This window comes from Pistacia vera, unplaced genomic scaffold, assembly GCF_008641045.1.
Source record: "Pistacia vera cultivar Batoury unplaced genomic scaffold, PisVer_v2 Contig118, whole genome shotgun sequence".
Taxonomy (NCBI): Eukaryota; Viridiplantae; Streptophyta; class Magnoliopsida; order Sapindales; family Anacardiaceae; genus Pistacia; species Pistacia vera.
This window is the reverse complement of record NW_022195226.1, coordinates 441702-456649: the sequence shown is the minus strand read 5'-3', so window position 1 is coordinate 456649 and position 14948 is coordinate 441702. Positions and strand designations below refer to the sequence as shown.

The 14948-nt window shown below is 33.2% G+C and overlaps 2 protein-coding genes across 2 annotated transcripts; both read right to left on the bottom strand.

Moving 5' to 3' along the window:
- Positions 1 to 1143: 1143 nt before the first annotated feature.
- On the bottom strand, positions 1144 to 1687 carry LOC116109371. Its single transcript, XM_031395603.1, has one exon. It carries the CDS (start codon positions 1670 to 1672, stop codon positions 1364 to 1366), a length of 309 nt encoding a protein of 102 aa, XP_031251463.1. The 5' UTR covers positions 1673 to 1687; the 3' UTR covers positions 1144 to 1363.
- Positions 1688 to 11551: 9864 nt separating this feature from the next.
- On the bottom strand, positions 11552 to 13870 carry LOC116108915. Its single transcript, XM_031395162.1, has 4 exons — positions 13535 to 13870; positions 13287 to 13412; positions 12944 to 13037; positions 11552 to 11619 (listed from the first exon to the last, which is right to left on the bottom strand). Exons 1-4 carry the CDS (start codon positions 13868 to 13870, stop codon positions 11552 to 11554), a joined length of 624 nt encoding a protein of 207 aa, XP_031251022.1.
- Positions 13871 to 14948: the final 1078 nt, after the last annotated feature.

Sequence of the window (14948 nt, the reverse complement as noted above, 5' to 3'; positions counted from 1 at the left end):
AAACAAAATTTGTGGTTTTGATATTCCTTTCTAATTAATTGTTCAATATTGCAATAATTATTTAAGTAATGCATGCACTTCATTAGCTGACTTTGTTGGTCGGTCAAGCCTAAACCTAACTTATTAATGTTAAGTTAAGCCTCATGCTAATTAATTGAACTTGATCAAGTGTAAGCTCATAAATTTAGGATTAATTTCAACTAATCAAATAGAATTTGGGTAGCGAGACAAGCAACCTAGAATGGTTCTTACTTGTTAAGGGTTCTTTTTGTTTTTGATGACTGGAGATGTTCGGGCCAGTTTACGCGTACCTCAGCTAATCTCTGAAACCTTGGAATTACTGATCAGGTAAAAGCTCCAGTGACTACTCCTATTAACAATCGAGGAGAGACTCAAACTCGTGACATTTTGAGTAATACACTCAAGAGTTTCTATCGATTATTTAAACAAGTCTTTTCATGTGAAACATGGATCAAAATTTGAGAAACTGAGATGATTGATTAAGTGAATTAAGATGTAAGAGATTAAAAGTCGAAACGAATGGGATTTGAATTGGTATTGTTTGATGAAATTCCAAATCCATTACATGATCATCTTAATCAAAAGGTTGAGAGATTGATTAGTTTGATGATTTTTAGCATACCCTTACCATAAAAAATTAATCCAGAGCTTGATTTTTGAAAAATAATAGGGAAAAAAAAAAAAAAAAACCTGAAATAATAAACAAGATAAGGGTAGATAGAGAAATAAGAAAAAACTCATGATCAGTTATATTTTCATTAAACCCAAATACACTTACACCCCAATAAGTATCCATGCGAAGAGAACTTTAAACATCTCTTTGTGTTGATTTCCCGAGAAAATANAAACATGGATCAGAATTTGAGAAACTGAGATGATTGATTAAGTGATTTGAGATGTAAGAGATTAAAAGTCGAAATGAATGGGATTTGAATTGGTATTATTTGATGAAATTCCAAATCCATTACATGATCATCTTAATCAAAAGGTTGAGAGATTGATTAGTTTGATGATTTTTAGCATACCCTTACCATAAAAAATTAATCCAGAGCTTGATTTTTGAAAAATAATAGGAAAAAAAAAATACTCTGAAATAATAAACAAGATAAGGGTAGACAGAGAAATAAGAAAAAACTCGTGATCAGTTATATTTTCATTAAACCCAAATACACTTACACCCCAATAAGTATCCGTGCGAAGAGAACTTTAAACATCTCTTTGTGTTGATTTCCTGAGAAAATAAAATTTTCCAAGAAAATAAACCAAGAAGAAAACACACCAAAAAAAAAAAAAAAAACTGTATACAATTCATGACCTGGCAAAACAATGAAGTATCAAAGTATCAAACACTGCTATAACGAACATCAGTGACCTTGTTCTTGATCCACTTGAAGCTGTTTCTGACGCTGGATTTAACCTTACCTTCCATGGTGAAAACGTTATAGGAGGCTATTCTTTTCTTCCTTTTAAGCTCTGGATCAGTTGATGAGGCGAATCCATTTCCTTTGCTGTATGGGCCGTTGAAGGTGTATGAATTTGATCGATCTTGGAACCCGAATTCGCCTGAAAAAGACGATGAGTATTCTGGAAATGACTTGCTCTTCTCCATCACAACTTGAACTTTGCAGCTCCAACTTTTGTTTCTCTTCATGGGATTTAGGTTTTGTTTATATATTTATATAGCTGGGAGTGGGATGAAACTGTTGAGTTTTAGTCTACATGCACTTCTAAAATGTTTGATTGGACAAAGAATGGACGGTTGTGATTCAATATTAGCAAAAAATTGGCGAATATTTGGATTTTATTTAAGTTAGGACGTTACTATGTTAAGATCATACTTAAGTATAGTCTTAATATAGAGAATTACTATCGTATATCAATGAAAGTTTTTACTTTACAATATGACATTAAAAAGCGGTGATTTTAAACAAAAAAGAGTAATTGTAAAAGGTTTTGTGACTATTTCTAAAATGAGAAGATGTTATTTAACGATTCAAATAAAAAAAATATTTATTTTTCAGTTATGGGATTTTTTTTTATGATAAAGAGTTATTTATTTATGTTTAAGTTTGGAACAATCTTCAAATATATATAATAATCTTAAGGATCATATATCACGAGATTATTGAAAATAAAGAAGAAAAAGTAGAGAATTTTGGAGTGGATGATCGAGTGTGGTGGCAGAGCATGTGTGATGTTGGAGAGTGTGGTGGGGAAAATGATGAGAGGGAGTGTGGGTGGTGGTGATGGTGATGGGGCCAAGTCGAGGGTGGCATCATTAAAATGAAATCACATGGTGAATTACAAACAATAGAATTGGGGACCCAGATGAGGGTTTAATTTTAAGAATTGATAAATAAAATAAAAAATTAGGGCCTGTTTGTTTGGTAAAGGTGATGATGATTGTCTAGTCATTTTTAAAAGGCTCAACCAAACGCAGCCTTACCTTAACTTTATGCAAAGTTAATGGGAGTCATCTTCCACTTTATACTAATGTTGGTGGGTTAATGCTTTGTGGGCCTTTTGTGTTTATTATCTTGACGACCCTCATTCATTCCCACTTTATCATAAAATCTTCTTTTCCCGATTTCAAACTCCAATTGTGTTAGTCATCATCTAGTGTGACACCATACATCTTTGTCCAAGGTTCACAACCCTTTGATTTTTCATCATGGATTGAATTCCTAATCATCTTGATCAAAGGATTGAAAAATCAATTGCATATTAAGGTTAAGTTGACTGTATACCATGTTTAAGACAACTTCAACATTTTTGAGATAATAGAAAGGTATGTTTTCGATATATTTCTACACGCAACAATAAATTAATATTTTTCAATAGCATGCATATTAATTTAATTTAATAGTTACCAACCGATAATTCTAAAGTCATAGGAGAATAATCGAGATGTATGAAAGATGGCTAGGACATCCTCGGTTAAAAAAAAATAAAATAATAGTTGATAATAATGAAAAAATTCATAATGATGGTTAATTATTGAAGATATATAAAATGCTTGGAATTTAAGGTCCTTTATATAGTACAAGACAATATAATATTATTGTTGTTAATAATTAAAGATATTTAGAAATAAAACAATCCATATATTTTCACTAAATGAAATTTTCTCACCAACCAATCACTAATATGATTATACATGCATGCATGCAGAAACCCAGTGAGGTTAAAGTTTGATATCATTAAATGAAGACCACGATTTTGTGTATTATTGCATGCAAAGAGTCGACAGGTGTTTTGCTTTTGTTTCCTTGCTGACCTCGCAATATCATTGATTCATTGCATGTTTTTGTTCTATACTTAATAATGCAAATAGAACTCACTCAAGTGGTGATTATGGTGGGGCTATTGATTATTATAAAAGACAAGTTTTAGGTGACACCCACCAAACTCACCAAAGTTTTCAAGTTCTATAAAATTGGATTTATAATTTCACATTAGAAGATACAATTTTCAGATTCAGAATTAATTATGGTCCACTACATAGAGAGAAAAAAGAGAATAAATTATTAGTGATATGTGAAGGATTTGAGCACGAATTTTTTAATTGTGATGGTAAAAATATTTAAAGTTTTTGGTAAGGATTCAACAATTAATTATCCACCAAATAGAAGTGCTAAATATATTATTCATTTGGTAATCCACTATGTTGCTATTATCAATAAAAACAAGGCCTAACAATAACAATTAATTTAATCCTCTATCATTAATACAAACAAGATCTAGCTACTAACAACTGTTCATCAAATATAAATTCCAGTACTCTCTCAAATATTCTTTTCGAATCTCCAGAATATTTACATTTTTATTAGCATTGATCATAGGATTGCCACAACATTTATGCATAACATCTAATCTCTCACATGCATAATTGAAATATATCATCCTCCAATATCTCCATTATTGTCTCAAAATCCTTGGAGATTTAAAGGCAAGTTTAAAATAAAAGTTTTATGTGCAACTAACACTTTATCATAGATTTTTTTTTTTTAATGAGCAGGGGTGTCTGGGCCAGCTTACGCACACCTCAACTAATCCCCTAGGACCTGAAACTATCAGCAGGGTAAGAGCTCTAATGACTACCCCTATTAACAACCGAGGAGAGACTTGAACTCATGACCTCTTGAGTAGTATACCTAAAAGTCCATATCGAACCACTAGGCCACCCAGAGGTAGTTTTATCATAGATTTCATTGTTTCGATAATTAAATATATTATGGGGCTAGTGACAAGCCTAACACATTATTGGATTAAACTAATATACAAATTAAAACTCTCGTACATAATAAAATACAAAAATCTTATATGTAAGAGTTAACGAAAAGGTTCAAACAAATTCAAGAAATTTATGATAAAAAATTTAGAAATGATGGAATGAAAAGGCACTTTACAAATAAATGAATGTGCTAAAAGGATTGATTATTCATAAAAAAAAGGGAGGAATTAAGTGGTATCTTATTGATGAGTTTATGGAGGAAGATAAGATGAATAAATTCTTGTACAACTTTGAGACAACATGCATTTATAAGAACATATTCTTCCTGCTTGCAGAATTCGATTTGTTCAGGAGTTTTCAAAGAATGTCCAACGACCGAATCTTAACCCATTAGTATTACCCAACATTTTTCATGCATAAAGATTAAGCAAATGGGATCTCCTCCATTATTTCAGCACAGATAAATATATAAATTACGGTTGATATGCTTCCATATTCATTATCTCACTTTTCAATCTCGGATGCGAACATCCTCGTCTTATTAAAAATACGGATCTCATTAACCAATAGTATAAGTAAATGTTTATTAACATCAAAATATTAAAAGACATATTGTTAGAATTTAATTAATTAAAATTTATTGCCTAAAATTACTATTTGGTCATTCACTTTTATATATTAGTTTTAAATAAAATTTAACTGCTAAGAAGTTTCTTAGCAGTTATCCCAAACAGTTGTCATTGATGGAAAAACTTTTACATACTTTAAAAAGGGAACAATTATAGGTCCCCAATATATGCAATTAATTCTGATTTCTCAAAAACCATCTTTCTGAGAATTGCAGTGCATTGGAAGAGTCTGTAATCTTTGAAGAATACCGCAACAACAGATTACTATGGCTGGAGGTTACTGATTAAGTTATTTCGCTTATGCAGATCTCCATGATTGTATGAACATGTATATGAATAATGATATGAATATATACATGTTGAGTCTGAGTGATTTTATTTTATTGATCTTACATGTGGTATCAGAGCCTTTCTTTTAATCTCTACTTGACATGTAATTGTTTGTTGCAAATTAGAGTATATTGCATAAAATTTGGACTTTTTATATTAATACCCGTAAATTTAATAGGACATAATTTCTTCTATAAATCATATTTGTTTTCGATTTTGATATCATTGGAATCCTTGTTGAAAGAGCTTTCCAACGATATATTATTTGTCAAAAACCGAGTTGTGGTTGCAAAGTTATGCTAGTTTAAAATTTCAGTAAAAATTATCGTTTGGGTGATTTCGACAGCCATTTACGACATCGATTTGGGACGAAAACATCATTTGGGATGTCATCGACATAGGCCATATGTCCATGTTCAAGTTTCCCCTCTAAAATGCTGGAAAAATGGCTACAATTGGGCTATTAAAAATTGCCAAAAATGGGTTAAAGATTTGCAAAAACCGGGTTAAGAAGAACTAGTCAAACCAGGTCAAATCGACCCGGTCAAGGCTAAACCGGTCAAACTGACCTGGTCAAAGTCAAAGGTCAAATTGGTTCATTTTGACCTGGTCAAACTTATCAATGACCCAATAGGTCAACTCGATCCGATTAAATAGGCCAAAGGCCAAACCAAGTCAACGAATCAGTCAACAGGTCAAACCGGGTCAACGAACCGGTTAGCGGGTCAAAACCAACGAATTGGGTAAAAGGTCAACCCGACCTGGTCAAACGGGTCAAATAGACCTGCGTTGATTGTTGGCGCGTGTACGCCCGTGAAGGTGCGTGTGAGCGCGTGCCGGCTCGTGGGGGTGTGTTTGCGCCCGTGTTGGTGCGTGTAGTGCAAGGGAGGGCCATGTCAGGGCGTGCGAGCCTGTGTTGTCTTCTGGAGGCACGTGATGGCATGTGGAGACATGTGATTGCGCATGGTTGAGTCATAATGGTGCATGGGAGTCGGTGACAATGCATGTGATGGTTTTTATGACATCTATTAGTCTGTTATGCATAAATAATGTGATATTCTTGTTTTGATTTATGTTATGTTTTGTTATATGCAATACTTCATGTTACAACTATATGATGTTTTATGATCATATATATTTGATTAAATTAGAGTAGTCACAACATCTAAGTTATGATAATATATGCATTAAGTAATATTAATTATGATCATATTAAATTTAATGACATCATTTTGTAGTTAATCATGTTAATATAATTATTTTACCCACAGAGAAAGTTATATTTTCATGATTAATTACGATGAAATAGAAATTATTCTTGTTTCTTAATTAGGCCACAGGTATTATGAAATATTAATAATTTTTAATTTCATCATTAAAGGATAATGAATCATAATATGTAATGTCTTTACCTATAGGGAGATTTTATGATATGTCGATTCATTTATGATTTGTTATTTGTTTTACATTGGTAAACTTATAATTGTTGTTGATGGTTTGTGCCTCATAATTTATTTAGTAAGCAAATATGTTGATATACTTACAATTGATCAAACTTTGATGATGGTTGAGGATAAAGTTCCTTATTTAAATGATGACAACTACAAAAACAAGAGGGGAGGCTATCCTTCTTCATTTAGGATGCATTGATCTTGACTATGCTCTTCATAAGGAAAAGCCACCTATACCTACGGATACTAGCACTTAGGCTGAGATTGCTTTTTATGAATGGTGGGAGCGATCCAACCGTTTAGGCATGATGTTTATCAAATCTCACATTAGGAGTAGTATTCGTGGGTCGATATCGAAGTGTGAGAATGTCAAGGATCTAATGGATGCAATTCATACTCAGTTTGAAACATCAGATAAGGCAGCACCCTAATGAGTAGATTGACATCCATAAAGTTCACCGATATTAAAGGAGTTCGTGAGCACATTATGAAAATGAGGAACATTGCTGCTAAGTTGAGATCTCTTCAGATGGTGATTAATGATGATTTCTTGGTGCATTATGCCCTGAACTCTCTCTCATCTCATTATACTACTTTCAAGATATCCTATAATACACAAAAAGGCTAAATGGTCAATTAATGAACTTTTGACCATGTGTGTTCAAGAGGAGGAGACATTGCTTTAGGAAGTGAATGAAACTACACATCTAGTGATAGGAAATGTCAAGCACACTTCAAACAAGAATAAGAAGTGGAAGGGAAAAGGCAAGTTGCATGAGGTTACAAGCAAAGGAAACAAGGACAACACCAAGTGTTTCTTATGTAAAAAGAAACATTTTCTCCAGTTTCTAAAAAGGATTCCTTATGCATCATCATGGCATTAGTTGCCCATTTCAATCCATTTCAATTTAGATTTACATCAAATGGATATGAAAATAGATTTCCTCAATGGAGATTGAGGAGGTTTATATTAAACAACCTGATGTATTCATTTCAAGTGATGGTGAACATTTGGTTTGCAAGCTTAAGAAGTCCATTTATAGACTTAAACAAGCCTCCCGACAGTGGTATTTAAGATTTCACACTATTATCTCTTCATTTGGTTTTGTAGATAATGTCATGGATCAGTGTATATACCACAAGGTTAGTGGGAGCAAAATCATATTTCTTGTCTTATATGTAGATGATATTCTGCTTGCAACCAATGATTTGGGTTTGTTGTATGAGGTGAAAGAATTTCTCTCTCAACATTTTAGTATGAAAGATATGGGTGAGACATCTTATGTCATTGGCATTAAGATTCATAGGGATAGGTCCCAACATGTTTTGGGACTATCTCAAGAGGCCTATATTAATAAAATTCTTGAGAGATTTAGGATGAAGGATTGTTCACCTAGTGTTGCACCCATTGTTAAGGGTGACAAGTTCAATCTGAGCCAATGTCCCATGCTTGAGATTGAAAAGGAAGAAATGAAGAACATTCCTTATGCTTCAGCTATTGGAGGCCTAATGTATGCTCAAGTCTTTACTAGACCTAACATTGCTTTTGTAGTTGGCATGTTAGGAAGATATCAAAGTAATCTAGGTTTAGATCATTAGAGAGCTACAAAGAAGGTCATGAGGTATCTTCAATGAACTAAAAGTTTTATGCTTACATATAGACAGTTCGACTTTTTGGAGGTCGTCGGATATTCAGACTCAGACTTCGTTGGCTATGTTAATTCTTGGAAATCAACATCCAGATATGTTTTTATGTTAGCCAGAGGTGCTATATCTTGGAGAAGTGCCAAACAATATTTGGTTGCCACTTCTACCATGGAAGCTGAGTTTGTTTCTTGTTTTGAGGCTACTACATAGGGTATTTGGTTGAGAAGTTTCATTTCAGGGCTTGGAGTTGTTGAGTCTATCTCTAGACCGATAAGGTTGTATTGTGGCAATTCAGTTGTTGTGTTCTTTGCTAAGAATAATAAGAGTGGAATTTAAAATAAACACATCGACATTAAGTACTTAGCAATAAGGGAGCACATTAAAGCCAAAGAAGTGCTCATTGAACACATACATACCAAGCAGATGATTGTTGATCCTCTAACAAAAGGCATGCCACCAAAGACGTTCAAAGATCATGTAGTTCAAATAGGACTACGTCCTGCTTTGTCATTTTGAGAAGTAATACTTTCATTCTTTGACAAGTGAACTGTTACCATCCATATGGAATCCTCTGGTGGGTCTGTCCAGTAAACTTGCCTTTAGCAAGTACCCATGAGTTGCACCAGGTTGTCGGCAAACAACTTTGACAAGTGAGATCAGTCACTGCCTTTCGACAGGGTCGTTCAACATTATGATAGTCTTACCATATTATTTGTGTCCTTGATCAGAATAATACTAGGGCTATGAGCATTTTTAGAATGGCCACCATATGTGATCATAGGGTTCTTACTATCAAGATTTGAAACTCTTGATACTCTCGTCATGGTTCTACCATTCTAAGGACATATATCATCACATATAACTACGATTTACACGATATAGAAGGATATGCTTTTTTATTTATGAATAAACATTTATTACAGTCAAACTCACAATAATAGATTGGCTCTAGGGCACCTATTCTAACACTTAGAAGTCTCCCAACGACGGTAGTCCTTTCTTCGTGTGGATACCGATAATCAATACATATGGAACGTGTCACCATGAAACAACCTTTCAGGTAACATTTTATATACCTCGGCTGGAGATTTCCATTTTCCAATGTATCTTGATATTTGTCTAGGAACTTGATATCAATCTATACTAAGTCAACGGATCCCATCTTGACTATCACTTGTCCTCACACATAAACAACACATGGCCAAATTGGCTTATTAACACATGACATGATTAGCCTCGTGTTTATACACCGTATGAACCATATGCGTTTATGTAGAATCCAACCGTGATATCTCAGGTTTAAGGATTAATAATACACTAGTACGATCTTATGATGAATCATTGACTACATTTTAAATGTCCATGTGATTCATCATACATGGTCATATTCGATAAACAGTTCACTAGCCACTTATCCATGCTAATGCCTTAGTGATATAACTTTTATAATCACTCACACTAATACCATCACATGATATTTTACGGAGGCATTCAGCATACCTACTATGTAATATTATTGCCCAATTAATATTACCTATGCAGGGAATACTTTGATGATTTTGATCTTCTAAAGATTTGTATCATTCGAACACTTCACATGTAATACATAAATATATATACAAATGTATATACAAAACATAATGCCTTGGAACCAATGACACGATTGGTTCCTAGGGCGTACATTAACAAAACTCTCACTTGCACTAGAGTCAATCGTTGTGGTATCTAATACCCATCTTCTCAAGATGATGATCTAATTGCTTTTGTGTCATCGTTTTAGTAAGTGGGTCAGTTACGTTATCCGCTGAAGGTGTTTTCTATACCAAAATTTCTCCAGCTTCAACAAACTCTCTCAAAATATGATATTTACACTGAATATGTTTTGATTTTTTATGTGCACTTAGTTCCTTTGCTTGCGCAATAGCACCATTATTGTTGCAAAACAAGGTTATTGGATAACTCATGTTCGGAACCACGTCAAGTTCAGTTACAAATTTGCGTATCCACACACCTTCTTTTGCTACTTCTGAAGCGGCAATATATTCAGCTTCTGTAGTGGAGTCGGTAGTGGTCAACTATTTGGAACTTTTCCAACTAACTGCTTCTTCATTACATGTAAAGATGAATCCGGGTGTAGACTTTTCATCATTCAAATCTGATTGAAAATAAGAATCTGAGTATCCCTAGATTTTTAATTCTGAACCTCCATAACTCAGTATTAAATCTTTAGTCCTTCTCAAGTACTTAAAGATTGTTTTAATTGTTGACCAGTGTTTCTTTCCTGGATTTGATTGATATCTGCTCGCAACACTTATAACATAGGCTATATCAAGCCTTGTACATAGCATCGCGTATATAAGACTACCTGCAGCTAAAGCGTAAGGTATATTACGCATTCGTTGTCACTTCTAATTAGTCTTAGGACTCGTATCCTTAGAAAGATGTAGTCCATGACCGCAAGGCAAAAAGCCTCTTTTGGAGTCTTACATGTTAAACTTTTTAAACATTTTCTCTATATACATGCTTTGAGATAACCTTATCAATGCTTTCGCTCTATTTGCATAGATACGAATTCCTAGAATGTAATTTGCTTCTCCCAAATCTTTCATTGAGAAAGCCTTTGACAACCACATCTTAACTTCGATCATCATCATCCCAATATCATTTCCCATTAACAATATGTCATCTACATATAATATGATGAAAATCGAGACATGATCTTTTACCCACTTATATACACACGGTTCATCCGGATTCTTTATGAAACCAAAAGTCTTGATCGTTTCATCAAACCGGATATTCTAGCTTCTGGAAGCTTGCTTCAATCCATAAATTGATCTATGTAATTTGCACACTTTATGTCTTTTAGTACTGGATACAAAACCTTTAGGTTGTTGCATATATATGTTTTCCTCAACAAATCTATTGAGGAACGCGGTCTTGACATCCATTTGCCAAATTTCATAATCATAGTGTGCTGCTATGTCTAGCAAGATTTTGATGGATTTAAGCATTACAATTAGTGAAAAAGTTTCCTCATAATCCAACCCTTGTTTTTTAGTATAACCTTTCGCGACGAGTCTAGCCTTATAGGTCTCTACCTTTCCATCTTTGCCAACATTTCTCTTGAAGACCCATTTACAACCAATAGGAACTATTCCTTTTGGAGGGTCAGCAAGTGTCCAAATTTGATTAGCGTGCATGGATTCTATTTCAGAATTCATCGCTTCTAGCCATCTTTAAGAATCAATATCTAATATCGCTTCTTCATAAGTTTTAGGATCATTTCCATGATCAACTTCTCCAACTGAAAAAGATTCAAAAAAAATTTCATGTGGAAACCATAACATCTCTTTGGAGGTCGAGATATTCTAGAAGATTTACAGGCTAGAACCGTTGTGTCATGGGTTAAAGTTCTTGATCTGGTTCACCTATCTGAATATTATTGATTTGAGACTCTTCGGAATATTCCTTGAGTTCAATTTTTCTTCCTGCACCTCCTTCTTCCAAGAATTCTTTCTCAAGGAAATGTGCGTTTCTACTTATTGAGATTCTTTGATCAGTAGGGAAGTAAAAATAATATCCTAAACTTTCTTTAGGATACCCTATAAACCGACATTTTTTAGATCTTATGTCCAACTTATCTGTTTGACAGTCTTGACATAAGCTGGACAACCGTAGACCTTTAAATAGTTAAGACTAGGTGGTTTGCCACACCATACTTAATATGGTGTTTTCTAAATTGATTTAGATAGTGCTCTATTTAAAATATGCACTGTTGTTTGTAGGGTATACCCCCACAAGTAAATCGACAAGTCCGTAAAAGTCATCATCGATCGTACCATATCCAATATAGTACTATTTCTCCTTTCAGATACACCATTGTGTTGTGGTGTAAATGGAAGAGTTAATTGTGATATAATTCCATTTTCTTTTAGAAAAACCTTGAAATTCCATACTTAGGTATTCACCTCCACGATCTGATCATAGAATTTTAATACTCTTTCCAGTTTGTTTCTCTACTTCATTCTTGAATTCTTTGAACTTTTCAAAAGATTCTAATTTGTATTTCATTAAATACAAATACCCATACCTTGAATAATCATCAGTAAAGGTAATGAAGTAATGAAAAGCCCTTCTGGCCATTTCATTAAGTGGTCCACATACATCTATATGTATTTATTCCAGTAATTCTTTGGCCATTTCCCCTTTACTCTTAAAGGGTGACTTGGTCATTTTTCCTTAAAGACAAGGTTCATAGGTCGGATAGGGTTCTGAACCCAATGAACTTAAAAGTTCTCTTTCTCTTAATTGGATTACTCTTTTGTCTCTTATATGACCTAATCTATGATGTCAAAGTAATATATGATTAATTTCACTTCGAGTTCGTTTATTACTTATGGAATTCAATATGCTATGGCCATTTAATTCTAGCACATACAAACCATTTGTATTGATAGCTTTGCCAACAAGTTTATTTCCAAAATAAACTCTAAACATTCATTTCTATTGAACTATACACTGTAACCATATTTACATAAATACAGAAACAGAAATTATATTTCTAGTGGCTTTAGCAAAATACAAGACATTGTACAAATACAAAAGGTGTCCTGATGGAAGCATCAAACTGCATGTTCCCATGGCTTTGGCAGCAACATTTGCTCCATTCGACATTCTTAACATGACTAGATCTTTTGCTAGAGCAGAACTATTCTGCAAATCCTGCAAACAAACACAAATGTGCGAAGTAGCAGCTGAATCTAATATCCAGGATGAATTATTTGAACTAACATTTAATTCAAATTAAATGACATAGCATTGGGACATACCTGATCCAGTAGTCTCAATGAGAAGAGCTTTAGTCTTCTTAAGACTTTCTAGATAGAGAGGACAATCCCTCTTCCAATGCCCTTTTTCTTTGCACCAAAATCATTGGTCATTTTCTTTAGATTTATTGGCTTAAGGTGCAACCTTTTTCTTAAACCCCTTTCCCCTGGGTTTTGTTCCCAATTTCTTTTGGGATTTCATCGACTTTTTCTTCTTTGTCTTACTGGAAGAAACCATACTAACAATCTTCTGCCTTTTCCCTTTTCTTTCCTGATCATAAAACTATTGAATCTCATTCAACAAATCATGAAGTTTTCTCTCAATCCTAGTGAGATTATAATTATTGATGAAGGTGTGAAACTTGAAGGTAGAGATTGGAGAACTAAATCCACCTTGAGGGTGTCTGGCATTTCAATTTTCATGGCGTGTAATTGCCTCAGAATATTAATCATTTTCATGACATGTTCTTCTGGTGACACACCCTCTTTCAACTTCATTCCAAATAAATTTGAATTTAATTCATATTGTCTTATCCTTGAAATTTCACGGTACAACTCTTGTAACGCGAGGTAAATTTCATTAGCACTTTTCATCTCTTCACACTTTCTCTGGAGCTCGTCACTCATCGATGCCATCATATAAGAGCGAGCTTTAAGTTCATCTTTCTTCCATTTTTTATATTCATTATGCTCATCATAATGAGCATCAAAAGGAGGAGGTTTAGGCATGGGTGTTTCTAAAACGTAGGTTGCGTTTTTTGAATTCAATATTATTATCAGTTTCTTCAGCCAATCATTGTAATTACTACGACCAACTAACTTGTTGTTCTCTTTCAGGATTTTCAACTGTAGATTATTCAACTTTTACGGTTTAATATTTTATGAGAGATGCTTCAAGGAAATTAAAAATTATGAGTGTTTTGTCACATATGTCTTTTATTAAGCTAATCTAATTAGTTCCCACTATTTCAAATTGTATACTTCCCTGGATAAAGATCAAATTCTTATCAAATTTAATAAACCTCACATAATAGAAATCTTGGTCCATTAAATTCAATAAGTAGGAAACTATTTCTTTATATCATCACATAATTTATGATTCATTTCCTTGCCTCTAATTTCAGATACCTCACATAATAGAAATCTTGGTACTCTAGACTAGTTAAATCTGACCCATTAGGCTTTCTTAAAATAGAATTCCTATTATATCCTCACATAATAGAAATCTTGGGTACAATGTAGAATTTCTATCTAAGAACTAAGACAATCAATTTTATGTCATAAAATTAGCATCCCTCACATAATAAAAATCCTAGGATCTCTAATTCTATGGCAAAGAATTAATTGACTCTTAATGGAAGGTTTAAACTTAATATTTTAAGTAGGGAAGATTTAAAGATTAGGTTTTGTTTTAGGATAATGTTTTAATATCTATCCTACACATATCCACCATATGTATCTACTAAATATAAAGCATAAACCCCAAACTGCAAACCTAAAACTAAATGTCATGGCATAAAATTAAGTTTCAACACTTCGTATAAATATTAAAATTTAACTATAAACAATGGCATAATTAATATGCATAAATCATACAAGCATATTACATGCTTAAATACGGCATCACATGTTATCAAACATAACAAAAATTCATTGTATTAATATAACACCTATATACCCCATATATCAATTATATATAATAAATTGCCCATTAATAATCATTAATGAAACTTTAGGGGATAGTGTAACACTTACATTAAATAAGCAATTATACAACCAACATTTGGCAATGAAAAGTTGGTGCAGT